Genomic DNA, 27,864 nt, shown 5'->3' on the forward strand with positions numbered 1-27,864 from the left:
ACAAAAAATGAAGTACATTTTTTTTTCTATCTGCCAGGAGAGGAGTATGGTATATGAAGGAAGTCCCAGACCTAGAAGCCTTGGGTTCAAATCCTACTCTGCCATTCTGTTTTCAGGTGATGTTAGGCAAGCTGAATTACCTATCTAAGCTTTAGTTTTCTTAGCAGTAAAGTGGGCATAGCCACATTTCTGCGGCATTGTGAAGATTACAGATACTGGATGCCAACTGAGCACTCAGTAGGTTAACAACCGACAGACCTCCTCATCATCACCATTATTATTGCTATCGTCCAATTGGACACAACGGGGTAGAAAGTACGCTGGTGAGGCCACGCGGCTCCTCGGGAAGAAGTGAAAGAATACTCGGACCCAGAAGGAAACAGATAGTAACATTTTTTATTAAATATTACAGTGGATCAAAAAGTACAAAATATCTCTTGCCTGCTATGTGATTGGGAAACTATTGGCACGTAATACAGTATCAAAAGCAGTAATAAGTACAATTTGGAAAACATACAAAATTGAGTGTTTATAGTTGGCTCAGCATTCTTCTGGTAGTGTTTAAACTAATGCAAAGGTTACTCAATAACCTCTCCATTGGGAAACTATATAATATCACTGGGCCATGTTGCTATATACAAATAATCACCTTACAGAGCAGAGGTTACATAGCTGGAATCACCAAAAGTATACAATATGTACAACACAGGAGAATTTAAAAAAGTATAAACAGCCAAGAGATTATGCTGCTATTCTTCAGACATATTTCAACCATGGGGAGACAAGCAGAATATCAAATACGTCAACAGCCAACACTGGAATTGAAGTGCTCAAGATAATCATTGCAATGGTGTGGGCACGCTTGTTCCCGTTTCTCTTTCAAACTGGGACAAGAGTAAAACTGGACCAGATGGGACTTGGCTGACCACCACCAAATGTGACTTCGGGGGACACAAGTGGAGAGAAAGAAATGGTTCTCTTTGAAGGCACACTACATAAAATATTTTTGTAGGATCACCTCGAAATTTCCATCAGACACACCAACACAGTGAAATACAGTACTTGAGAATTCATGCACCAGGTCGGAAAGTTGTAAAGTCAACATTGAGTTTTAACAAACCCTTCTGTATATGCCCTGATAAACAAGTGAACTTAAGAGCTTCTAGCTAGTAAATAAATAAGTCAGTCCTGTGGCAAATATTACAAGTTCCAATCACTTAATAGGAGAATACTTTATTCTGAAACTTGGGCTGTTTTCTCTCTCTCTTTTTTTATGTTGAGTTGCCAAAAGTTAAATCAGAAGTTGCATGGAAAGGCTTTTAAAAAGTATTATTTAGAATCTCCAAATCTCCAGTAAATCACAGACTTAGTGCATTTTGAATTGCAACATTTCTTGGAAGCCACACTCAGTAAATAGATTTATGACTCCATTGCCAATTAGATCCCACAGTTTCCTTTACAGAACTACCAATAACAATGGTCTGATTGCACAAAGAAAGGCTTGTGCAATTCCATTCAATAATAAGGCCCCTTGAACTCAAACAATGCAAACAAAGCCCTATTTAAGACTTTTTAAAATGTAGTTCTCAGCCAGTGAAGAATTCAATGGTCTTTTTGAAAGATGTCCAAGATCTCTGTGTGGAGTTTTAAAACAAATAACACACTGCTCCTGTTGGGAATGTGTGCCCCCATTTCGCTTTATTTGTCCTGATGTTTTGCTGAGGGTATGAGCTTCCTCAGACAGAAACAGTGAGTCTCCTCTTGGAAGAGAAGAGAAAAACAAAAGCTGGACTATGTTAACATTGTTTGAAAATGGTGTGATCGAATTCCAACATGATGAAAGCACACTGAAATCATCCCAGTGGGGAAAACAAATGCCCCATATTCCAAATGGATAGGTGAGCTCCACCAGGGACAGACGACCCCCCCATTTCCTTTGAGAAAAAAACTCATAGGAACCACGTCCGATCTAGCTCACGTCTGCCGCAGAAACACCGGAGTTCGCTTCATCTTCCATGTCCTCTGATTCTGTGACCATTCAATCTAGTGCAACTTTCTTAGTATCCGTCCTGGTTAGCGTTTTGCCAGCTGGAATTGAGATCCCCACCCCTCTATCTTGTGCAATAGCAGGACAATCTGCACTCACACATTTATAATCTAAATTCTACTAGTCTATCTATGGTTCTATTAAATATATATATATATATTATTCCACAGGAAGGTAAATAATTAATTGAAGCAAATGGAACTCTTAACACTAGATCTCTACATTCTTTTGTTTCCACCTTTGGATATTAAGTACGTTACATTGAATATTTGGCATCGTATCATGGAGACATTTCAATACAAATGCACGGCATGCATGGCTTTGTTTAAGAGCCGCAGTTTCGTTGTTTACCAGTTTCGATTATTTTGCAGTTGAGTTACCTATTTAGAACTTGAAAATTGTCATCAATTTTCATAGAATTAAATATCTCAGAGGTAAAAGACGTGGTTAACTATGGTCCTAATGCCTACTGGTAGTGTTGGGGGAGGGGAGGGTTGGCTGGGAGTTCATCAAAGCGTTCTTATCAGCAGGGATGGGACTTGGAAAGAAAATCACTCGCTGCGTGGATCAACTTTTAACACACTTAGAAAATGCATCCACCTGGATGTTACAACTTGGCAGCAAATGCAATGAAGAGGCAAGAATGACAGTATACATTCTCCATATATTTTGTCTGCTTGCACAGCTTGACCCTTTCTTTCCAACACTACAATAAATTATAAAGTGGGCTGTATTGCCAGGTGGTCACAAACATGACACCAACCACCGTATGTGAGAATATACACATAAAACCCATGCCCAGGAAACCCAAACAGGATGACTTTCTTTTGAATGGATAATCCAGTATGCCAATTAGCTCCACACATGTGGCCTGGAAAGTTCTTCTTGGAAACCACAAGAAATCAATGTGATGAAGGCAACAGGACTACCTATTACCCCAGAGTCCACAGCCCAGGGAAGGTGCCTGGAGCGTGGGCATCAGGCTGCTCGTTTTCTTCTGGGTAGTCAAGCTCCATCCTCTTCCCAACCCCCTTTCCCGGACTGCTTAGAGGGATCAGGGCCAACACCAATGTAAATCATCCTGGCTCCTGTTCTAACTTCTGGAATTCCTAAAATATCTGTGCAGCCCACAAGTATGTCCTCTAGACTCTGTTGTTATTCGGCAGCTTGCTGCCAGTGAAGTTTTTGTTTTTATGATTTCTCTGGTATGTAGAACAGTTTCACAGCCTAGATAAGGTAAGTACAATGCTCAATATTTTCACATCACCCAATACTTCAAAGCAAAGCATTTGGTCGGGTAAGCAGTGTATGAGCTCTTTCAACTATGCCATTTATGAGGAACAAAGTCCAGAAGTTGTGGGTCTGCAAAGGAACGTTCTTTGCACTATGATGTGCTCAAATGTTTCTTTTTCATTTGTTCCACTAGAATCAGTTGCTTCAATTTGTAAACAATAACTTTACCACCCAAAGCTGCTCAAAATGATAAGATGTGGAAAAAATTACAGACACACATCAACAACTAGGACAGTCAGTCAGCCTTTAAAACAAAAACAAAACAGAAACAGAAGACCTGCAAACAGAAGCGATACTGTTTAATTAAAAAAAAATAATAATAAAGGGACAAGAAGGAACCGGGAGAAAATGGAACTACCTGTATATAAATTAGGAGAGCAAACAGTGATACGGGTAGTTTAAAGAAGCAAATATATACAGTCAATTTAACAGTGTTTACTTCTCTGGATTGTTTAATAGTGTCAAAACAAAAGATCGATTGAAGTTTCACTATACATTGCATTGATTGAACCTTGGAGAGTTTTATGAAAACAGGGGCATCCCATGGCATAGGTTTGCCAGTCCTCCTTGCCCCTTCCTTTGAAATGCCTGCCCCCTTTTTGCCCAGATTGTTTCCTGACCATGGGAACTAGGGCTCCTCGAAGTTCTTCCTGGATGGATACACATAAATCCATTCACGAGACCCCTGTGCGAAGTGAACCGTCTGGGGTGCGGGGGGCATCTGTGTTGGAAGGGACTCAAGACAGATCAGCTGAGGCTGGTGCCGCCCCAGAAAAATCAGGCATGCTCGCCTCCTCTCTCGGCCGCTTTGGCTGGAACTGACCTTACCCCCAGATTAGAAGAAATACTGACTTCTAATTCTACAAGCCATCACCCCCAGGGTAAGGAGTGAAGCTCTTCTAGAACACACCATGTGGGATGCTGGGCAGAGCTGGGCTTACAGTTTTGTACTGGGGTGTACGGATGACAGCTGGGAAGATGGAAAGGCAGCTTGAGGATTTATAGCAGCTAATGGGTAAATGCTGTTGTGCAAGAGGTCCCCGTATGAACTTCCTACAGGTGTGGCCGCGGCCAAGTGTCTGTACAGCTGCTGAGAATTTGTTGGTGATGTAAAAATTCCTCTTTGCATCACAAGTGAGTGGAAAGCCAAGGGCTGCATGAGTGGAGAAAGAACGGTCTGGTTTTTCAAGTACTGCAGAGAATGAGAATACCCTGCTGGGAGCCTGGAGTTGAGGCCCGAGTTACACAGGCTCCCAGAATACAAACCTGGGAAGATAGGGGAGGAGAGGGGGAGCTTGTGGCCTTCCGATGTGCCGCCAGAATGCCCACCGTGAGCCGCCTTGCTGCCTTCGCTCTCCTGCTCACAGGCTTTCTCCTTCCCGGAGACCTCTTTGGATGGGTCCAGGGGAGACACAGCCCGGGCCTTTTTCCCAGCAATCATGAGGTCCAAATCCTCCAGGCTGCGCTTGATGGGACGGGCTGCGCCTATGTTCTGAGGACTCATCTTCCGGTGCAGGATAGGATGGACCATGCCTTCCATCTTCCTGAAATTCTCCAGTCTCACGTGATGAGGTTTGCTTGACCTTGAGAGCGCTTCAGGGTATTTTTTAGGAGCTGACATGGTCATGGGCGATACCCGACAGGCTTTGGGGTGACAGTCTCGACTGTGGCTGTTTATGACCTGGAACTGGGAGACACCTTTGCTCTCTTGGAGCCCTGTGGCTGAGTGGGCCAGACCTAAAACCTTGCCCGTGGGTTTGTGTGGGTTCTTGGGAAGGCTCAGATCTGTTGGCTGGTCATCCGTGGTGGCTTCTGCTGCAGCTGACTTTTTGTCTTGCAGATGTACAGAGGAGAGATAGTTTGCGTGGAGCTTTTCTTGGTGTTTGTGGGAGGAAAAAGAACTGTTTTCCGATTCCCGGTACATATCCCTGCACGGGTACTTGGATGTCTGTTCATTATGAAGATGGTGTTCGGTGTGTCTATAGAGGCTGTGGAGATGAGGAGAGGAGTAGAAATCGGCCAGGAAGCTGGGCACGTGGGAGTGGGGCAGTGCCCTTTTCTCTAAGAGTTTCTCCTTGCCCTCCTGGATTTCTTGCTTCAGGACATAGGAGTCAGCAAGGGGGCTGAGGTGGTGCTTGGAGAAGCTGCAGCGGTGGGGATCCGATCGACTCAGTTTGTCGTGCTTGAAAATGTCGTTGATGCTCTTTCTGTCCTCAGAGGGCTTGCTCCGGAAGCTCTGCACATGCTGGATCACTGAGGGCCGGTTGACCGCCATGTGGTCAGTGCTTTGGCCGTGGTGGGCCTGGGACAAACCTGAACACAGGTCATCCCTGGCAATCAGTTTCTTTTTGCTGATCAAAGGGGGTGGGGAGCCATAGGGATAGCTGCTGGAGAGGCTGGCCCCACTCACTTGGGACAAAAGCTTTTTCTTGGCCAGCGGGGACATGATGCCCGGGTTGCCCCTTGAGTAGAGCAGGGGGGTGTAGTTGAGCCCATGGTTCTCATTCATGGGCCCAGTCAGGTCTTTGTCTTTGAACATGTCAAATGACTGGACCACAAGGACCTTTGGGGTCTGCTTTAGTGCATTGTGGATGTCATCACTGCCCAGCTGGTCCACCTTCACGGTGCAGTTGGCGATGTAATCCGCCATTGCGGGCACTTTGTCATCGTCTATCTCGCTCTGGTTTGCCAGTGGCGGCTGTGTGCTGGGGAAGCCAGGGAAGGATGTGTCTTGGAGTTCATTCTCAGGGCTCTCTGTAAAACAGCAGGGCTTGGGTTCGGATTTTGAGTCCACAAGAGCACTGGGAGAGGCGAGAGACTGTTTGCCAGCCCCTGGGTCTCTCTCGGGGGCCAGAGGGGCACTCGGGAGTGGGGGTGCAGGCCCCTTCTCTCCTGTCTCCTCAGCCACCTTCTCATTGTTGGCACCTTGATCTGCTTTGCTGTCCTTCTCTGGGTCCGCTGCAGACGCCAGGGGCCTCGATGCAAAATCCTGGTACCCTTCCATTTTCTTCTTCACGTCTGCTGCTGGGAGAGGCTCAGTGCTGTTTTTCAGGTTTAAAGTTTCTTGCTCCTTTTCTTGTTCTGATGAAACCTGATGAAAGATTGCAAGACAGTCAGAAGAAAGCCCCAATGCATTGACACATTTTGCTATGTAATAAAATATTAAACACAGCAGTTTTTCTTGAAAATGGGCTTGTCAATCAGCTCACGGAGTTTCTGTAAAGCTTGATCACTCCCGAATCACAGCTCTAAACAAAGAATCTAAATTACAGAAACATTAGGGGAAATATGCATGTTCACTTTAGTCCCTTATGAGACACTTATCAAAATACCAAAGTGTTACGTTCTGATGGTACACAATCATATCACTCCTTGATTCTAATATGTAGTTTAATTTTGAGGTTGTCGTCTTGTCAAATCAGTCAATTATCCAAATGGGTTTTAAATTACATGTTGTGCTTTATGACACTTTGGAGGAAGTTTTTTTTTAAAGCAACTCTCTTTCAAAAGCCTAACCACCCCCATGTCAACAACAAACTCACTGTAACTCCTTGCTTTTCTTTGAGAGAGCTTATCCTGTCCTAATATGTCCAAATTGAGGTATAAAATTAGCACTGCTTACGCATTAGCAATTTCTACTCAGTGCCAGATGCGTAGATAAGCTAAAATATTGAAAAATGATGCAGCTGCAACACCAGCCCGTCTACCTAAGGGACAGAAGGGCTCTAAGTCTTCCTGGGCTATACAGCAAGTTACATTTCTGTTAAGGCTAAAAATGAAGTTGTCAAAATTCGGGCAGTGAGCGGCTCCACGAATCCAGCTTTTCTGTTCCCTGAAATAAATTGTAGTCAATGAGATGGATGCTCTTTACATGTCCCTATTGACAGAAGTTGTGGGCACAATTCGACCCATTCATTGCATTATGTAGCTGTGCAAATGATGACCTTGGAAGGTCATTTTAACTTTCCATCTGTGACCCAGCTGACTGACAAGCTCTTCCAAAACTTCTGTCTTTCTGCCCTTACGTGTCTTAGTGGAGAATGGTCCCAAAACAGTTGTATGAAACTAGTCTTTCTCCCCACCTCCATCTCATCCCACGAACATTGTTCTTTATGAAGAAAAGAAGTGCCGATCCCATTAGCATTTTTGGGTAACATTGAGGATGCTGGTGTAAAGATGCACAGGAACAAAAATTCAGGGAATCACACTCATTGAACAGATATTTCTCCTCAAAGCCACTTAAAGATATCCCCGTTTTTAGGGATGTATTATACCTATGAGACTTTATGCACCATCTTTCATTTCTATGTACTAATACCTGACTTTTTCAGTGCAAATATCATGACCTGTTCTACATTAACAATCATCGTTGGTCCCTTGAGCTTTTACATTATGTGAAAATACAGCAAAATGAGTACAGCAAGGAAGAAAGCAAATTCCATTTAAATGCCAGTTTCTGGTGGGTTTCTGGATTTCTGTGGTTTGAAGTGGGGCTGCAGGGGATGCTCAGTTCCACCAAGTTTCTATGACCTAGGCCTTCAGTTACATGGAGTTCTACGCTTTTGGCTGTAAACAGGTTTGGGAGGTCTTTAAAAGCTAAATGGAAAAAGGTAAGGAATCCTTTCTCTAGGATGAAATATTTTGATCTGCCTTTAGTATGTTAAATGGCTCCTTCCCATTAGGCAACATGCAGTCCAATTACTTAAAGATATCAGGTTGGACTAGAAGGGCTTCTTTATAAGCCCTCCTATTTCCATTGAGTTCACTGCCTCATACTGAAAATGTCAAAAGTTAAGAACAATTCAAACAACGACAACAATAAAGCCCTCACTAAAAAAACTCAGACACAAAATCAATGGGAAGAAATATACCTGGTTAATAACCTGGGTCTGTGTTGAAGGTGGGGAACAATTCTTACTCTAAGGTCAACCCTGAAGAGAGTGTGAGATCCTGGGTAGTTCAGATGAGCTGATCATACTAACCCTTGACATGCAAGACACCGATGGCTCCCTGAAGGGAACTGTTGGGACCTAGAGGAAACAGGAAGCCTTAAGGCTTTAAGATATGGACTACAGGTGGTCTGGCTCTACGTCTGACAATGGTCATCGCCTAAGCTGATGGGCTCAGCGCAGGGCCTGGGGAGTCCTTCCACAACCCACAGACCAACCGTTTGAACCTTCGTCCCCAGAGTGGAGCCATTCAAAGGCCGGCTGTCCTCTTGGTCCTCAGTGTGCCCCCAGGTGCTTTGGCAACACTGTACACATGGCATCTAATAGAACTCACTGATCCAAAATCCTATAATAAATCACCAGGCTAAACAGGATAAACGAAGAATGGAATGTAAGCCTTAACTTGGAATTTCCTTGCTTTTGGCCATGTATGTTGCAAGCTTGCAGATGTGTAGAAATCTCTGCATCATCTCCCCTCCCCCACCCCCTTTTTAATTACTAGAGCTTAAAATAATTGTGAAGCAAAAATGAAAACAAAAATAAAATTTGCCTTCGTGTTAATGCAACCTTCTGACTCAGGATACAGCTGAGTAAGTTGAATTCTCATTAGGAGCTTGTTGTAGTGTTTGTGTTGTGTGTGTTTTAAACCAGTGTTTAATTAGGGAGTCTCTTATGTGTTCATTATAAACCTGATTTTTTAGGGGGTGTTTAATATCAGCAACAAAATTCCCTCTGGGGTTGAATCCTAGAACATGCTGTCTCCAAATGTGGCTGCTAAGTTTGTTTTTTTTTTTTATAGGCAGCAGGGTTTTTATTATTCATGTTGAAACAGAGCCCAGGCCAGCCTCCATGGCTGGCTCTGTGCAGACATTAATGGCTTTCACCAAAGAGCTGTTGGGGGCTGTGGGTAGCTGGGGCTTGTTTTAAAAGGTTCAGACACTACCTGTTAACATGAGAGATAATAATGATTTCAGAGGAACCATTTCAAAATTTCCCCATAAATAATATGTACTTAAGATGTTTCTAAATTGGTCTCAACCCAAGGCTGCTGCCCAGAGGTCAATTACAAGGAGGCAAAGGAGTCTCTCAAGTTTTCAGGACGGTCTGGCAGAGACACAGCACATCAGTTTCAATGCCCCTCCCTGCTAGAACCCACGAAATGTGTCCTAACGTCACACCAGCTCCTCGGATGGACTCGCTGGGGAACAGCAGAGAGGCCACAGCTTTCAAACCGGAGTCCCTTGGCTTCACAGAGATGAAGCGCTGGCTCCTTCTATCGCAGAGTCAGTGGTTGCCACCAGTTTGCTATGGGATGTTCGCACCTTTCTGGATCATATTCTTGGCCTATCCCATTCCGTGCCACACACTGCCTTTCAGCTCTGAAGATCTGACTGCTCCGTCTAGTGCTGCAACTGTGCAGGGTCACAGCTACGGATGCAGGGCTCCGGGAGACCCTGAGGCAGGACACATCTCACGGAGGTATTTCTGTGGAAGAAAGTAACTCACCTCAGATGCATCCTGGGGCTTTGGGGCATTCTCTTTTTCTTTCTTGTTCTTAGGCATTTCATGTTTGATGCGTTTGGTTCCCGACACTTTTGTTTTATTCTCATTTTCCTGTGAACTGTTTTCCTGTTTCCGAGGTTTGATTGGAGGCAGGGGCTTGTCTTCCTCTCCTTTAATAAACCTTTCATAAGGCAGGATTAATCTAAAAGGATATCAGAAGAGGTGGTCGATCAGGGAAGATAATTCCATTAGCATCGATGTTATGGGTTTATTTTCTTTTTACGATACAAGCAATTTATTGCATGACTTCATTTCCAGTGACACCAATGCTTTTCTAGAAACTTACTCCATGGTTACTTCCCTACTCAAAGCCAGTACCCGGTGACACAGACATCTTTGCAAGACCACTTTCTGTTTTTTGTGAGTCTCTACACCAAGGGTAACAATGGAAGTATCCATGTCCGATCACCACCACTGCCCACGGAGCCCACGTAGTGCCGGCAACAACATCACAATACTAATAGCAGCGATAATGAGAGCTGCTTGTTTATTCACTGTCCTGCCAACTGATGAGACAGCGGAGGCCCAGAAAGGCTAAAAAATTTGCCTGAGAGCCACACCATTCGAATGAGGTTTGAATCTATTCGTGCTCATCTCCAAAGATGATATTTTCAGCATGTCAAAATATAGACCAGACAGGTAAGACAAAGGTGTTAATGGGAGGCAAGCACAGCGTGGCTGAGACAGCGGTCTTACCCAGCAGCTCTGAGAGGGCAGGTGACCAGCATGAGGAGCTAGCTCTGTTTTGGGGGTGCCGAGGAACAGAGGGCCTCGGTAAGAAGGAAGGTAGACAGACTACTCCCACCACAAAAATCAGAGGGCTGAACAATTCAAGCATTTTAATTCCATACATTTTCATACAAAGTACATAAAATTGCTCCAAAAAGAGAAACACCAAACAGCTCTAGTTTTAATCTGTTTCCCCTTTGCAACGTAGCTCTTGATCTGAAAGGGAAAAATAGCTGATGTAATTAAAAGGGATGGATTGCATTACAATCTCAGTTTCAACTTCAGTGATTAAAGTTTTTATAATGCATTTGGTATGATTAATGACTCACTGTGGGATTAATACGAGACTCAGCCTTAAAAATATGAACTTTAATACAGCAAACATAATTTGTTTTAAATAAGGCAAGTTGACTCAATGAAGAAAATGTACTTGGCTTATAAACAACATACATCTGTTCAAATATCGGGAACCCTAATTATTTTTAAACTGAGACTGCCAGGCAGAAACTTCCTTGGTTTGGGTATTTGTTAGCCATCCTGCAATTGGTTTCTTACTACGCCATTTGGGCCTCAACTACTTAAACACACACAACTGTTCAGGTTTGCGAGTACAGACATGGGGACATTTGCGATCATAATATTTCCCTCTTCAGTTCAATACCAAGTAGATGATGGGAAAATCAAATCCCAATTTATAGCATATTAGGAGCAAAATTCACTTACTGAGCATGCTCGGACAAGGTATGCGCAAGGAGGCGTGAGTAATCGTTTCGAGCCCTGCATCTGGCAGGGGGCCAGCCTCGAAGATCAACAGAGCCCACGGGGAATAGTTATCTTCAGATCCCATTACAAACTGAGTTTCAACATGTTACAGCTGCTAAAACTGGAAACTGTTCTCTCCATGTAGACTTACTAAAATAATACATGGCTGCCAAATACCTGCTTCCCACTGTAATATTACAGTTAATGTTTATATAATAAAAAGCATAACTAAGCAGAAGAGAGGAAAAAATAGCAATCTTGTTCATACTTGAATTTATTTGTCTCATCTGTGAAGTCCCAACATTCTCCCCAATTCCTTTTATCTGTGTGGTTCTGCCAGGGACTTCATCCCCTTCCACATCGGTAGGTTGGGGGTTTTTATCCAGGAGCCAAATGCATTGCATATTTTAAATTGGAAAGAAATATTTTACATTGACTTCAGTGAATACATATTTTTATTGCCGGGGCAGATAGGTTTGTTTGACTTTTGTTTGGTTGCCATGGGAATCCACGGAGCATGGAAGTCTGGGTATTCCAATGCTTGCTACCCTGCCCCCAACTCCATTCTCTAATTGATACAGTGACACCCTCTTCACTAAGACGGGTGGCCGCACCATCTGTGTGTGGGGGGTGGGGAGGGGAGCAGGAGCAGAGAACTGAGTGGGAGAGACACCCAAGGTGGGCACTCAAAGGCCCCCTCACCTCAGGTTTTGACAGTCCTGGGCCAACCTAGTTCTCCAGGTGGGTGCTAACGAGGCTTTAGTTCCCTCACACAATTTTGCAAATTCAAGAGGCAGGGCAACATTTCCATTTCATTTCTTTTTTCTTTTCTTTTTTTCCCCTCTTCACTCAACTCAGCAGCTGGCTGGCCGACAGCAGTAAAAAAAAAAACAACAAAAAAAACACAACATTTCACTTTGCTGGTCAAAGGCCTAAAGCCAGAAGCAGGAAATCTGGAATTAAATGTTTCTTGTATCTGGAAAGAGGCATGACTAAGGTAAAACTGAATCCAAACACAATCCCTGCTTGTTCAAGTCTTCCAAAGGGAGAGAGAGAGAGAGAGAGTGTGTGTGTGTGTGTGTGTGTGTGTGTGTGTGTGTGAGAGAGAGAGAGAGAGAGAGAGACAGAAAGAGAATGTGTGTGTGTAAAGGTCAGCTGAGTGGGGTTTTTTTCCATTCTAAATCACTAAAAGATAATTATAGAGGCTCAGGGGGGGAAAAGGCTCCCAAAATAAAACAAGAAAGGCAGCAGCTAAAAAGAAACAAGTAGAAATATGACCGACTAAGCCCCTGAAGAACAGGACATGGTCTTGCACGGCACCCAAACGACTGCCGCTCACAGAGTGGTTTCCGTTTGCGGTGGTTTTCACGGAATGTTTTTCAGTTATTCTGTCATGGTACAACACCATGACCCCACAGGATACGGTCTTACCCTTTGATTATTAGTTTTTTACAGCATAAGGGATGAGTACCAACCATAATAGGTTTCTGAACATTGAACGTTTAACGTACATGTGAGCATCAAAAACAGGTTAGCCAATACAAGGTCAACATTGCCCAATGCAGGAAGCCGAGTAGATTGGTACTATGTAAAGAATTTAGGATAATGCAACATGCCTGTGCCTTGCAGAGGATTATTCCTCAGATATTTGTAGTACAACAAACTAATCAGTTTCTAAACTGCACAGATAAAAGCAAAAATGCACCCCAGTGCCTAAGAACGCATTACACAGAAGAAATCTTTTCAATGGACTGAAACTCTAAGAGTGCACGTTGGGTTTTAGGTGGGTGGAAGTAACGGGGAAAGGCAGCAATATATTCATTAGAGAGACGCCCCCCTCATCCTTTTCCAGCCCAATCTACATCTAGTCTGGGGATTGAAAGCTGGGCAGATAAATGGGTCTTTATTATTATCCAGATTTCACATTTCAGATTAGCAAAATGCTTATTTATGATGCCATTAATGGACCTCAAGTAGGTAAGCCATCATGCATTAAAAAAAATAACATCTTTCCATAGGCGTAAGATTTGTAGCAGCACGAGATTTTTTTTTCCCTAGGAATAATACAAGAATAACATTTTCCACCCCAAAGCAGAAGCAGTAGGGGAGCCTTTTGCTATCAGAGATTCTTATTAAATTCAGTCACTGTGAAAAGCAAGATTTTTTTCCTCCTCTTTTTTTAAAAGACAACTTAAAATCAACCCAAATTAAAATTGACAAATCAATGGCATTGTAACCTTGATTTATTAGCGTCTGAGCCACTAAATTATCATCATACAAAAAAACTGCTGGTTTGAAAGGATTTTGGCTTTGTTAAATCTCAAGTTAAATAATGGCGCTCAGTGTACTAGGTTTTTAGATCTGCTTCATCTGATATTATGAAAAATTCAATACTTTGCTCTACAGCAGAAGTCAGGGGTCAGCAAATCTATTACTGTAATGTAAGTAATCTGGCAACCTGCCAACTCTTTCTCCCTTTTATTATTTTTTTAAACACCAAGGCAGATAATTTTATATTTACAAATTCTAAAATCCTCCGAGGCCTTGCCCCCCTCTTTCTCGACAAAAAGCAGCAGCCTCATGCTTGGAAAAGTGCATGTCCTCATCATTTGCATTTGGTACAAAAGAAGAAAAGACCCTTCATCTTTATTAGGCAACATGCCCCTCCCCTCCCCACAGGCAGAGGAAAAATAATGTCAAATCTCATCTGAGTGAGCAACCACTAACGTCTCCTGTATTGATTAATGCTTGGATGGAATGACTGAACTTTTGGGCCAAAACATTTAGCAAACAGTACTTAAGAGGAGAAATGAGAATCCATCTATTTATAAGAGCTCTGGAAAATGATATTATAATAATGTCTGGAACTGATTTAATCTGGAGAGTGGGGGAAAGAAGGGGCAAATCTTTCGCGTTGCATTTGAACCTCACCCTGGGTACTTCACAGGTGCTTTCACAGTGTCGAAGCAGTAAAACACGCCAGGCCCGAGGACCTGCTGGCGACGGGGAGCAGAATGTTTTAGGGGCAGAGGGAAATAAAACTGGTGTTCCTGTTAAGGCAACAATACTACTATTCTTATATTGTTAGGTATTTTTGTGGTGGTGGAAAAGAAACGACATATTGGTTCTTTGGGGGCCTCAGACCTGATCAGATTCCAAATGGAGTCATTACACCTCCAAGTCGATTCTGAGGTTGATAAACTCGAAGGCTTGGCTGGACATTTCCCTTCTCAGCCAGAAATTGAAAATATAACATCCCTGTGAAGTGTTGGAAGCAATCTTTCACCAAATAGGAAGCCAATAAAAGGTATATTTTTCTTTTTGAAGATGAAGTACACACATTTATTAAGGGTCCAAAAAGTATAGAAAGTTTCTAATCACACATTCTGCTCACCTCTTGGGGCCCCAGATCAGGACTCTAAAAGGGCAGAGGAGAATTTGCAAAAGTCATCGAGATGAAAGTCCAGCCAGGTGTGCCCAGTCAATGTGCAGGGAGGTGTGAATGTCCCCTCGGTGGCCACGATGCTTGTGGAGTTCAATAGCAACTGTGCTGCTTTGACCCTGGGTTATTATTATTTTTCAAGACAACCTGCACCTGAGAACGATCTGGGCTCTGCACAAAGACCTCTATTTTATGGTGTGACTTTCAGCAAGGCAGAAACAAGAGTGCGCAGAGCGTGAGGAGCAACATACTAGTAACCAAGAAGGATGAGAAAGAGGCCTCCAGTGTCACCTTCCAATGAGAATGAACTGAAAGCGTTGAGCCCCAGTTCAGGGAGGGAGGCACTGTGCTAACATGCGGGCTGCAGGGAACGAGCCTACAACAGGACCCATCAGAGCCAAGAAACCGGTGGGAGAATGCAACATGGACTCTGCACAGAAGGAAGCTTGCCCATGAGCTACAAAGGGTAAAGTGTACCAAGCTTTTTAAAAGGGAAGCAGGTATAAACAGCATCACTCATTTGTATTCCAAGCTGACACACCTAAAAGGCATGTGGCCCATTGTGATCAACAACAGAACATAGATACTCATCTTCAGCAAAGCTCTTGCCACCTGCTCGCCAGGGGCTTCATTACTTACTCAAGGGGCAGCAGAAGATGGGGTGGAGGGAATGAGCAAAAAAGAAAAAAGAGAGAGAAAGAACTCATGGACATGGACTATAGTGTGGTGATTGGGTGGGGGAGGTGGTGGGGGACACGGAGAAGAGTATAGCCTTGATAAATGGTGCTAAAAAATAAGATAACTCAATAAAACAATAAAAGATTATTCCAAAATAAAAACCCAAGAAAGAAGGGAAGAAAGAAAGAAAACCCCTTAAAGGTACTAATTCCATTTAGTCCTAGAAGTGGTGGCAGGGTGATTTCTTAGGCCCATTAATAACTCTGATACCTACCTCCATGATCTTGGAATGACCGTCACCCTAACTAAGCAAAAGTGAAATGACTGGTCATTTCAATGAGTAGATGACTGGTCAAAGGAAAGCAGCTACAAAGTGCCAAAACTCGAGTTCAAACACAGATCTGCCTGCCTTGGCTGGTCTGAGCTGCTTTCATCTCAGCAAGGAGCTTGTGCACCTTTGCACATTGTCTGAGAAGCACCAATGTGGGGGAAATACTGAAATGATGACCCCTGGGTTAAGAGAATTCCGGCTCCTAAGGAGCTCCCTAAGAAGTCAGAGTGAGACTCCGTTTCTCAGCGGCAACAGACCTGGGGACAGACCTATGTGGAAACTACGGGTCAACCCCCTACAATGAAAGCAGCCCTATGGCTTGGGCACTAAGCACACTAATGCTTTTACAGTGTGCCACAACTTTCTAAAAGGTTATAACCCCATCAAGGTTATAACTTGATGCTGGAGGGTAAGAGAAACTCAGGAACCACATCCTCCCCAAATTCCAGCCTGTAGCCCTTCATCTTAGCAAGTCTAGTTCCCCATAAACTAGAAGCCCCTGGAGGACTCTGCTTCTATGAGGCCTCCTTGCCACTTCTAAGAGTGTCTAGGTTAATGGTAGCCCTGTGACTTTCAAATGAAGACCACATTGAAAAAAGTGCAAATAGATATAAAAAAAAGGCTGACTTTATGCCCCCCGGGATTAAAATACAGGCTCGCAACAGAGGGCATGGACCATAAACAGACCCAGCCCTCCCCCTGGGATGCCAGCCAGCCAGGGCGGCAGCAATTATTCTTCCCAGTGAGAACAGTGACTAACTCAGAATCAAGCTGCATGGATCCATTTCCAGAGCAGATGAGCGTCATGTCAAGAATAAGAGACAAATATAACTACAGTGTTTGCAACATGATGTGGACCCCACAACGGCAGGCAGGCAGTGTCAATCTGGAAAAACAGCAAACAGCTATGGCATTTAGGCCCCATGCATGTGAGATACCACAGATTCCAGAGCTTCTGAAATGTTCAACAATCCCCCCACACATTTATTATTCTAATCAAACTCTGTAGTAACTTGTACAAAAGCAAAATGTTCCAAGAGGTTTTCAGTGGAAGAGTTAAGGATATAGTTTAATGGTAAACAATTACATTCTTCTGTCATATGATACTTCTTTTTTTCCTTTTCTTTTTTGGAAACATGCTTTCTGAATTTTCAATAGTTCCTTTGTGAAGGCATCTGTTACTCACATAATTGAAAAGATGTTTGTGCAGTGGCATGCTTGAGAGTACAGTTATTTAATCTTAATGATAAAGCCCCGAGGACAGAAAATCATAAGTAGGAACCTCTTGTTATTTATCAAAAAGAAATGGGGCTAAGACACCTAATCTATTCTCAAATTTAAATTCATGCTTGATGAAAACTATCAATAAAACATGGAGCCTGTAAAGTTTCTTAAAGACGATAGCCAGGTTCAAAGGGAAGTGGGGTGGGCGAGACGGAGTGAAAACAAAAATAAGACAATAAAGGAGCCTGACAAAGAAAAAACTGCTGTTTGGCAAGCTTTTTTTTTTCTGGGGGGGGGGCGTCAAACAAAGAACTTGCTGTAGTTTACAGCATGACATACACACTGGATTAGTTTGTGCCTGAGGGTGTTTTTACACTCGACTGTGTAATCTCCAACTTCTATTAATTACAACTCGCATTTGGAGACAAATTTAAGAATTTTTAAATAGAGATTTTTCAAAGGCAGTTGTTTATTTTTTTTTAAACAGAAACCAGTTTTTCTACTCCGGGGCTTGGCTAGCATTTTGTTTTCCTTTGAAAAGTTTTCTGGAAATATCCAGGCATTGGAAAGTTATCAGAGCATTTTAGGCATGCTGAATGATATGGAGGGAGGCTCCTGCTCATGAAATTACCTAACGGTCCTTTAGTGAGACATTCTTTACAGATGATAAGAAGCTGCTCCAGGACCCACTTAACTCAGGACCTTTGTAAGAACAAGCTGGAGGAAGCGCAGACTGGAGGGCACTAACGTGTAGTTCAGGCCAGCCTCAGCCTGCCTAAATGTCAGTGCCTGTGTTAGACTTCCTGGGCTGCTGGTGTTGATCAGGGCCAAGAGGCCTTCTGTGGGGCTGGGGGGAGGGGAGATAAGAGTGCCTGGGTGGCGATGCTGCAGACGTGCTACCAACAGAGTGCCTGGCTCTGGCCAGAGCCACCATTACCAAGACATTACCAAGTGTGCAAGAAGGAGACGCAAGCCCATAGATTGTCAACTCCGCTGTGGGTGAGGATGGGGCGTGAGGAAAGGTGAGAAGATAAACTACAATGCCTGTCTTTGGTGGATCCAATTTGGAAACTCAGCTCACCTCAACAGCCCTCCTACCACTCCGCTCCCTACCTCTTCGCCTGTTTCCTAGAGGAGACTGTCCTTTTTTGTTTAGATTCGATTTCATTCATTCCACCCCTAATTCCTGAGTCCCAGATATGTTTATGATGCTGGCCTGGGTGCACTGAGGAATCTCAGGAAAGTAATATCACGTGGTCCTTTCCCTCAAAAAGAGTTTCTTTATTGTTTTTGAATTCAACAACTTAAATATTTTAGGCAACTTACGATGATCTATCTCAAGTTCTAACCTAACCTCTCCAAGATCCAGTTGACACTCTAGATCCCCCTGGAAGATTCCCCTGCTCATTGCGGTGGGAAATTCTCTTTAATCTATGTTGAATTTTGTATTTATCACTTACTTACCTAAGGTTTTTATGGCCCTAAATGTCTAACTCCCTTTTATGTACATGTGGACTGTGAGTCGAATCACTTGAGAAGTTAGGTAAGCCAAGGATCACAGCATCCCGAAGTCCCAATGCATTGACAGAGGAGCTGGGGGCACCATACTGGGAAGAATTCTGAGGCTGAGTTTAGGCTCATGAGAAGCAACACTGTGTTCCCTTAGCAATCTCTACACAAATGTGGTAGTGTGCGCCCTTCCTCATTTTGCTAGCCCTTTTCTAAACTCTTGGGTTCACACGTTTTCCTGATCCGTGAGAGTGTTTTGTGTAGATGTTCAAAAGACACCACTGCTGCCCTGGCTGGTGTAGCTCAGTGGATTGAGCGTGGGCCTGAGAACTAGAGGATCGAGGTTCGATTCCCAGTCAGGGCACATGCCTGGGTTGCAGGCCGGTTCCTTGCAGGCCAACTCCTAGCAGGGACCGCACGAAAGGCAACCATACATTGATGTTTCTTTCCCTCTCCTTCCCTTCTAAAGATAAATAAATAAAATCTTAAAAAAAAAAAAAGACGCCACTGCCTCTCGAGGGCGGCCACTCAACCAATTTCACCCGTAATCTTAGGCTGCACTGATAGATCGACACATCCCGAGAAGCACTATTTACCACATCCAGACTGGCCTCGGGTATTCCGAGTGACACACATTGGAAGCACCTCCATGAGAGCAAGCCAAGCTTGGTCCAGTCCCTAAATCCTGTTCTGGGGCTTGGGTGAATGGAACAGGAACATGTGACATGAGGGAGGGGCTTTGCCAAGTGTGTGGCAGGCAGCACATCGCCTAGAACAGGAAGGGCACAGAACGAGGCAGCCCTGGAAGGCAAGGTGGGATCCATGGACAGCTGCAGAGGGTGTCTAGCTCGGCTCATGGAAGTGCTTAGATGAACAGCACCTCTGACACTGGTGCTTTCTTCCTTGCTCCCCCCTACTGCAGGGCATTGACGCAGACACAAGATCAGCTTCGTGCCAACAACAGTTCAGTTTTCACAGAACTTGGCTGCCTGGGGGCTACCTTTGCTTAGGAGCATGTCTAGTTTAGCTCATGTAAAATCTCTGCAGAAATACTGGAGCCAATATCTGGAAGTCAGGTGATTTCACATGAAAATTATCTAGAAAGCAAGGAAGGCCTGGAAGCCCCGAGACTGGATCTGCCTAAGGCAATGGTGTTGGCTGATCCTCCCAGGCCTCTCTGGCCTGGGTGGTGTGTGCCAGCTCTGCACTTTCCCACCAGGCCACCTGCCCCACCTCGGTTACCTGCCCTGGGAACACCTGAGTTTGTGACCACTGGGATGGAGTGGCAATTCTCCAATGGCCCAGAGTAAGGACTCATTTCCTCAATGTCCCACCTGTTGCCTTCTGATGCTTTTGTAAAACACCATAAAAATGAACTATTAGAAAAAAGCAATATTAAAAACCCCCACAAAAACACAAGCCTCAATTTTTATTAGGTTCAATGGACATCAAATGTTTCTGGCAGGTCACTATGTAAGGGTATCAATGCTTATTTGCAGTTGTGCCTGGCTCACCTCGGCCTAGCAGCAAACAGGTCACAGACATGTCAGAAGACCTCTCTGAGTTAACACTGGTCTAGATTGCTAAGGGCCCTCTCAAATAAAAAACGCTGTGATCCGGCCTGTGACTTTCTATAGCGTGTATTGATTAACATCACGGGTGTCAAATGAGCAAGAATCCACCAATGTCCTGGACATGAACAGACATGCACAAAACTGTAATGCACCTTACTTTCTCTTGGCCTTTCCCACAATGTAATTAGCTGAGTTCCTTGGAACCTGACATATTTTTGGCATTTATCTTAAAGCACATACTTATCTCACTGAAGACATGAACCTCCCACACCCTGCCTTCCACCTTCTGAGAAAAAAAGGCCGAAGCCCCAGCTGACTGTTACTCGGGTTCTGCCCAAATGCATCTGAACTGGGTACAGCTCACCCCAAGTCACTGCAAAGGAAGCCACCTAAGCCACACGGCATGACAGTCTCGCCCAAGGAATGCTTACGGGAAAAGCAAAAGGTTAGGATTTGCAATTGGGCATGAAGTCTGTGAGAAGATGAAGTGTAATTGCTCATTTCCCCCCTCCCCACAAACACTTTGTTTCTGATTTTGATTGTCTAAATACTCGGAAAAACGAGGCATATGTGCTTTTGCCTTACTGCTCCTTTTTCAGTCCCTAATAACAACTTCATGTGCTGCACAGAAACAGACCATGTAATTTATTCAGGAAAATCAAAACCAGTAATCTGGTATTCTGTGTAAAGACTTTTTCCCCTGAATGTGCTTAAAAACATTTAAAAAGAAAACGAATCTGCATGTGAAAACAAAGCCTTTAAAGCGAATTAGTATTCTAGAAAAATCAAACCAAGAGAATTCCATGAAAGTAACCATTTTCCTTTACTGATAGAAGAAAGCAATTTGAGGCACCTTAAATAGTTGAACAAGAAAGAAAATATTTCCCCTAGCTGGGTCCTGCCTAGGAGGAGGGGAACGTTTTTCTTTGCATTATAATCTTACAGTGACTTTACCTATAAATTCTGAGCAAGAAATGTCCAGAATAACCACACTTCATAGCTCTTCTGAGTTTGAGATAGCCACATAGTAACAGTCTCATGATAGGAAAACATTAATGCTTTTTCTATTGGTGATCATCTGTAACATGAGCAATTAAGTACAGTACTAATGGACTATGGCCAGGAGCCTGGTACTAATATTAAAAACTGACAGAGACGAATAGGTTTAGAAGCAAAACCAGGCTGACAAAGACATTTTTATGAAGTGCTTGGACCTATTTGATTTAAACCAATCAGAGGCAAGTTTGGACGAGTCAGGCCTTCCGCGACAATGATGCATTCACAGGCATTGTAGCGTCTGCTATGCCTTAAATAAAAACACCCATTGATTCTTTTCAGCAACCCACACTTTCATTATTACACTCATTAATAAACCAAAAGTGCACAACTAATATACAAGTAACATTTATGGAGGAACCGGCTATTTTTTTCTTGTTGGAAAATGAAAACATTTACGGGAAATGTGAACCACACTGCATGAAAAATAAATCAGTGGATAATGCAGAGTAGATCACTCATTTCCTCTTCATCTTCTGGGACAGCAAAGCTGGGGGTAGGGAAACAGGAAAAGGACCAGGTTTCTACACCAGAGTGTAAAGAATCAGAGACCAGGGCTGAACCAGCAGTGGAGGAAAAACCCCTAGGGATCTGTTCTGATTTGAAAGGATTTACAAATTTCCAAGAACATCTCCAGTGAGATGTTTTCCCACAGCATCCTGACTCTTTCCAACTCTTTGAACCTTCTTCAAAACGGTGGTCCTTCACCAATCTAGTCATCTGTTCTGTGTTAGCAGGAAGGACTGAAATTGGCCATGATCGCTAAGCACAGTTTTAGCCCAGAGCTTCATCTCTTCTCTGCCCGAAACAGAACTCTTTCAGGTGCCTGGACAGGTCACAGTGTCCTCTGCTTTTCTCTGCTAAAACCATTCAAGGGAAGCAAGACATGGAGAGCTCACGATGGGTGACTCTTGTGAAATTGTGACGTGCTCAGATGAGGGAGGCATTATCACGAATAGGCATTATTGTAAGTAGAGTCTGAATATATTTTTAAAAAGTTAGTCATCTGAAAACTTTGGCACTTAACTCTGATCAATTACTAATTATTCAAGACACCTTTATATCTGGTCACAACCATGGGAGGGGCCTAGATGACATAAGGAAACGCCGAGGAAGGGTTATGGACCTTGCTAATCACCTGGGGTCAAAACATATTACAAATATGTAATATTTGGGGTCAGCTAGATCCTAATCTGGGCTTCAGGCTCTGCCCTGAGATTTCCACGCTGGGGGTTCCACTTCGCAGAGGGACTACTGTCTCTCAACTCCAGTTCCAGCCTCTGTGCTCTGTTTGGTGATGTTGGGGCTGGGGCTCTGTAAACTATATCTCATTTGCCAGTTCTCTCCTGCAAATGGGCCCTACCAGGTCAGGGGAGGAGAGAGGGGGGACCTCTTTCTTTGTACTTTACTTGCTCTTCATGTCAGTGCCGACTAGACAGTAACTTAGCAGCAGCCGTTGGTTCCAGCCTCCAGCTTCTGTCAACCATCGCAGGGCAGTTTCAACGCATCTCCTCACCAGCCAGGGAGCACAGCCTCCTAGGTCTGAGTCCAGCCCCACAGGGCTCCTGCGAAGCAGCAGCATGGGTTGGGCGCCTCTCCTAGAAGCGATCCGAACCCCAGCTCTATGGGGCCTACTCCTTGAATGGCTGGGTAGCAACACCTCTTACCTCCATTCTCACAGCCCCGAGAAAACGGATTACTACCTTTGTATTAATGCAGCGCTTCATACCAACTCTCGTTTAAGCAATGCCTATAATAAATTCTTTTGGTTGAATACCTACTGTGATTTCTGTGTTTCCCCTACTGATAGACAATGACCAAGCAAATTCATAATTCAGACTCAAAGACAGAGCTTTTCAAAAAGCGGTATCCAGTGGGGAGACAAACCTTTATGAAATATCCATTCTACCCTCAAGAATGAGAAGAGAAATTTTTAAACAGCTTCAATGATGTTTCTGAGTTGCTACAGTTTGAGGTATCTCTACTAGAATTTTCCAACTCAAATGGTATTTGGGGTTCTGCGGCTCCAAGAAGAGGTAAATCTTGAAGCAAAGTGCTTCGCCACTTCATCTAAGACTGAGGTTACTTTCATCCACAAAACTGCTTGCCTGCGTTTCACACACACACACACACACACACACACACGTGCACATACCCCTTTTAAATTCCATTTTTTCCATATCAAACTTTATCTGTTTTCTGACCTTGTGATGTTTTGTAATATGTTTGACTAATTTTTCATTTTTTAACTGGGGGAGGTAGCTAACAGGTGAGATGCATTCCCTTTTTCAAACTTTAATTGTTATCCTTTAAGTGCGATGGTTCACGTGTTGTGAACATTTGCACAGCGGGTAAGGAAGGTTCGCCATCAGAATATAAGCTATTTGAAAGCACAGTGTTTCCAATAAAAATATTCTGAATAAAGCCTTGAGTTATAAGCAAAATCCAAGTGACTATGATACCTTGGATGCTTATTTACAACACAGTCCCCTGAGAGAGTACGTCTGTTTGTTCCAGTACATCCATGCTGTAACTGTGACGTACGGTGAGCTTCTGCGTTAAATACCGAGAGAAACGACACACTGGAGAAATTCATGTACTATATTGGAAACAATGCTATGAAGAGTAATTTGAATTCCTGTGTCTAATTTTTAAAAATCTTTCTGGATTATAATACTGGCAAATAAGACAAATTTGGGGGAATGCTCTTTGGAAATTTTGGGGGGGTTACTAAACCCAATTCAGTTTATTATAATTACAAATAGTAACTACTACTCCTAATAACTAAGTTTGTTATAGCTACAAAGACATTGTCAATTTCATTGAACAGTTCTACTCAAAGAGGCTCTGAGTTAAATGCCATACAGATAAAAATATAATTGCACTCTGAAGAACTATGACTAAGAGTTGATGTGTGACATAGATGACATTATCTGAAGACTCATTTGTACGATCCTGAGGTGGGTGGTAAGCTTCGGGGTTGAAGTTGGAATGCTAATTGACTACGTGAGCAGCAACAGTCAGAGTTACCAGTTGTATTTTAACTTTCCAGCTAGCAAGTTAACTGGCCTGTTTGTTCAGCTGACTGTCTCTGGCTTCATTCCACCCTCGGTCGTTATTACAGCACACACAGACACACACACACACACACACAACCTCTACTTGGAGCTCACAAGCTCTGAATTTGAAACCAGGGAGCTGAGTCAGTCTCCCCTTCAGAAGGGAAAGGCCACTGCCGCGGAAGCTGGTGGGGTCTAAGCAAATTCAGCACAGGCTTGAAGCACAGAGCAAGGGTAACGCGTGAATCTGCTAACTGATCTTCAGTGTGGAGGTGAACACAGTCCCAACACAAAGGGAAACTAGTCCTGTGGAGGCAGCCCTCAGAGTAGTCTAATGTGGCATTACTTCTCGTTTGCATCAGCACCACCTTCCTAAAGAGGCTTTAACTGTTAGAAAACTAAACCACACAGAGCTTGGCAAGAAAGGATTTCCTGGGTCGAAGAGCACAGCCACAGAAGAGCAATACCAAGACGGGCAAAACCAAAGAATCTTATCCGGGGCTCATTTTTAAGAAAATTAGCATTATTAAATAAGCATTATTAAAAAATGCTTCCTTTGTAATATGAATACATTCAACATGAATACATTTCATGTTAATACAGTTACATGGCCACTCACAGTTAACACTGCTATGCTTCCCAGATTCTGAAGATTCTCATAGCAAATGAACCTACAGAGAACACTGAGTAATCTATGCCAGTGGCGGGAAAATGGTATTGTCAGGCAGGTGGTCAGACGGGATAAAAGCAAACCTAAAAAGAACATCTAATTTTAGCCCCAGTAACCAGAGAAAGCCGTGTCCCTTAAAAGTCATATGGCACTACGCAAAATAAAACGCCGGAGGGGTATGTTCTGTTTCCTAAAAGGTCCTTCAGACTTCTTCTGGTATTACACTTCACCAGAAGCATCTTCCAATGAACACAATTTCAACTAAGCAAGGACTTTCCAAAATTACATCTTTTTTTTTTACCTTTCATAATGTCTGCGGGTGCAAGTGGCGGCGCTGGTGCTCCCGGGATTACCGCCTAATTCATCATAAATGTGTTTCCATTGACGGCGGGCTGTGATCTGAAAAAATGGCAATGGGAAATTCAGTCTTGCATCATAAGAGGTTCGCAGTGCCAGGATTCAATACTTAAGCAACAGTCAAAGGAGGGCTGTCTGTTCTGGAGACCCAGAAACAGAGTGGTCCAAATGAGCACACGGGAAGACCCACAGTTTACAGTGAGATCTCACTCTGAGCACTTTTCTTTACGAGAAGGATGGAATTCTGCCTCTGGCTCTGTATTTTGTCACCCTTGGTGTTTTTTCACCTCAGGCACCTCCCTGGATTCTTAAGCGGTTATCTGTCCCCCAAGGTCCCAACCTCACGCTCTGTTCTTTTATGCCATGTGCTGAAGCATCAAAATAAAACAAATTTTTCCTAAAAGATATCTTAGTACACCAGTGTACATGAGCAGGATTAACATCGGCTGCTTGGGCGGCGTGGAAACGGGTGGCCAAGTTGAGAGACACGCTTTTCACCAAACATGCTTTTGTACCTTCTGATGTTCAAACTATGTGATATGTTGCCTACTTTCAGAACTAAATAAAATGACAACACAAACTAATTAGACTGATCAAACTGGTTATGGAATTTACAGTCATTCCAGGCTACATTTTAATGACAGCTCCTGTAACCACCAGAACAAAATCAAACTCTACAACTGTGCATGTCATGTAAGCTGTTCATTTTTATTCACTTAGGTCAGGAAAATGGGATATTGATCAGATCCTATGAAAACAAACATATTCCAAAGTGAGAATGTAAGTTATGCATACTATTGAGTTGGGTGAATAAAAACAAACAGATTACAACATACCGAATGGCACACCATAGTCTTATTTTTCTACGTGGATTAAGATTTTACCAAATAACAGATGCACAACCTGGCAAATGATTACTTGGGGGAAACCCCATCATTTACTACGTCTGAGAAAGTCTAGTGTTTCCTTGAAACTGGGAAGGCAGACCCGTTCTAAGGTCATTGGGAAAGTTTCTAAACAGGGTTACAGGAAAACGGTCATTGGAATGCATAGGGGCAGGGCGTGGCAATGGGGCCTGGGGCGTTTCATACAACCAGAGCAGGAGGCTTCTTCTGAAAACTACAGAAGGGCCAGTGGTATTCACTTAGGGGCTAAAGGCAGTAATCCAGGGGGGAAATCTCAACTCGCAACCAGGGCTTCTGAAAGTGTAAGGAAGAAGCGAAGGGGGGTTAAATGTCATAAGGTAAATGGTACCTTTTCCATTTTCAAGAGAAAAGAGCCCCCTCATTTCCATAAACCCTTCTCAATAGGCCCAAGTAAGAGCTCGAGACAAGGTGAGCTCTGCCCTATCCAATGTCCCATGAGTCACTCCTGAACCTATTTGTTTCATTTGTCGTCATTAGACAGAACTGCCTACTAGTAGGTATAACGGAAAACAAAATCCCCCTTTATTTTGTAGCTTGGTTTTGATGATAACAAATGGTTTCAAGCTCTTTTTAAAACACTCAAAATATGTACTTTGGTAATTATTTTATATTTAACGACAATCTCCCTCCAACCTTTTAAATAATACAATTCCTGGCTGATCTCTGCGAGACCTGTGTATCAAGAAAGAGGAAACAGGACCCCCTTCTTCCCAATGTTCATGGAGTTCCTAAGAGCCCACACTAACCTCCCTCAGCGGAGCCCAGAGGGCCAGAAAACAGCCTGTGTATGTCCCTACATCAGAAGAAACGATCACTCTTGACATTCTTGTATCTGGTGTGCACTGTATGGCATATTTTATAAAGACTTTACCCACCCATAATATCACTTGATCCTCCCACAGCCTGTGAGGCCGATTATAGCAACCTCATTCACAGAAAGACAGGAGGCTCAGAGGTTGCGTGACTTGCCCAAGGGCACTCAACAGCAGAATGGCAATGCCAAGGTTCATACTGTCTTATGGTCTGAAGAGGAGCCCTTTTTTGCACAACATCAAAGCAGCCTCCATATCCGAATGACCTCATGAATAACTCACGTGGGTAGCAGGTAATAATACTGAACTCCAGAGCCTCTTGTTTCAAATGAGGCAGATGGCTGTGCCAAGTACAGCTACTACTGCAAGTTCTCAACTTTGAGCTTTGAGTCTCTCACTAGTGGGAAAATAGTGTAGCTAAGAGATCAGCATGAATCTAAGGGGGTTGTGCTAGGTTAATAGTGCTCTGAGGTTTTACTCTCTTAAAGAATCAAGTAAAACGATGGTTCCTTCTGGCCCTGGCTGGTGTAGCTCAGTGGATTGAGCACAGGCTATGAACCAAAGTATCACCGGTTTGATTTCCAGTCAGGGCACATGCCTGGTTTGCAGGCCAGGTCCCCAGTTGGGCGCACACAGAGGCAACCACACATTGATGTTTCTCTCCTCTCCTTCTTCCCTCCCTAAATATAAATAAAAATAAAATCTTAAAAGAACCCCCCCAAAACTATGGTTTCTTCTACCCTGACTACTCATGCCTCTAGTTAGAACAGAGGTTTTATTATTACGTTCACCAGAGAGTCACAAATAAGTTCCAGTTTTACCTGAGTCCATCCAGTCACTCATCCATTCATTCATCATTTATCGAACATCACCCATCTGCTTG

General features: G+C 43.5%; 1 protein-coding gene across 3 annotated transcripts in view; it reads right to left on the reverse strand.

Moving 5' to 3' along the window:
- Positions 1 to 377: 377 nt before the first annotated feature.
- Positions 378 to 27,864, reverse strand: part of ARID5B (AT-rich interaction domain 5B) — a 179,893-nt gene continuing 152,406 nt past the window's right edge. For all 3 annotated transcript variants that reach the window (XM_037062697.1, XM_037062699.1, XM_037062698.1), the window contains 3 exons: positions 25,188 to 25,285; positions 9,796 to 9,994; positions 378 to 6,431 (listed from right to left, as the gene is read on the reverse strand). In XM_037062697.1, coding sequence (XP_036918592.1) covers positions 4,278 to 6,431; positions 9,796 to 9,994; positions 25,188 to 25,285 — 2,451 coding nt within the window. In that variant the 3' untranslated portion in view covers positions 378 to 4,277. The remainder of the gene's footprint in view (positions 6,432 to 9,795; positions 9,995 to 25,187; positions 25,286 to 27,864) is intronic.

This window comes from Sturnira hondurensis, unplaced genomic scaffold, assembly GCF_014824575.4.
Source record: "Sturnira hondurensis isolate 20B ecotype Veracruz unplaced genomic scaffold, ASM1482457v3 Scaffold0014302, whole genome shotgun sequence".
Classification (NCBI taxonomy): Eukaryota; Metazoa; Chordata; class Mammalia; order Chiroptera; family Phyllostomidae; genus Sturnira; species Sturnira hondurensis.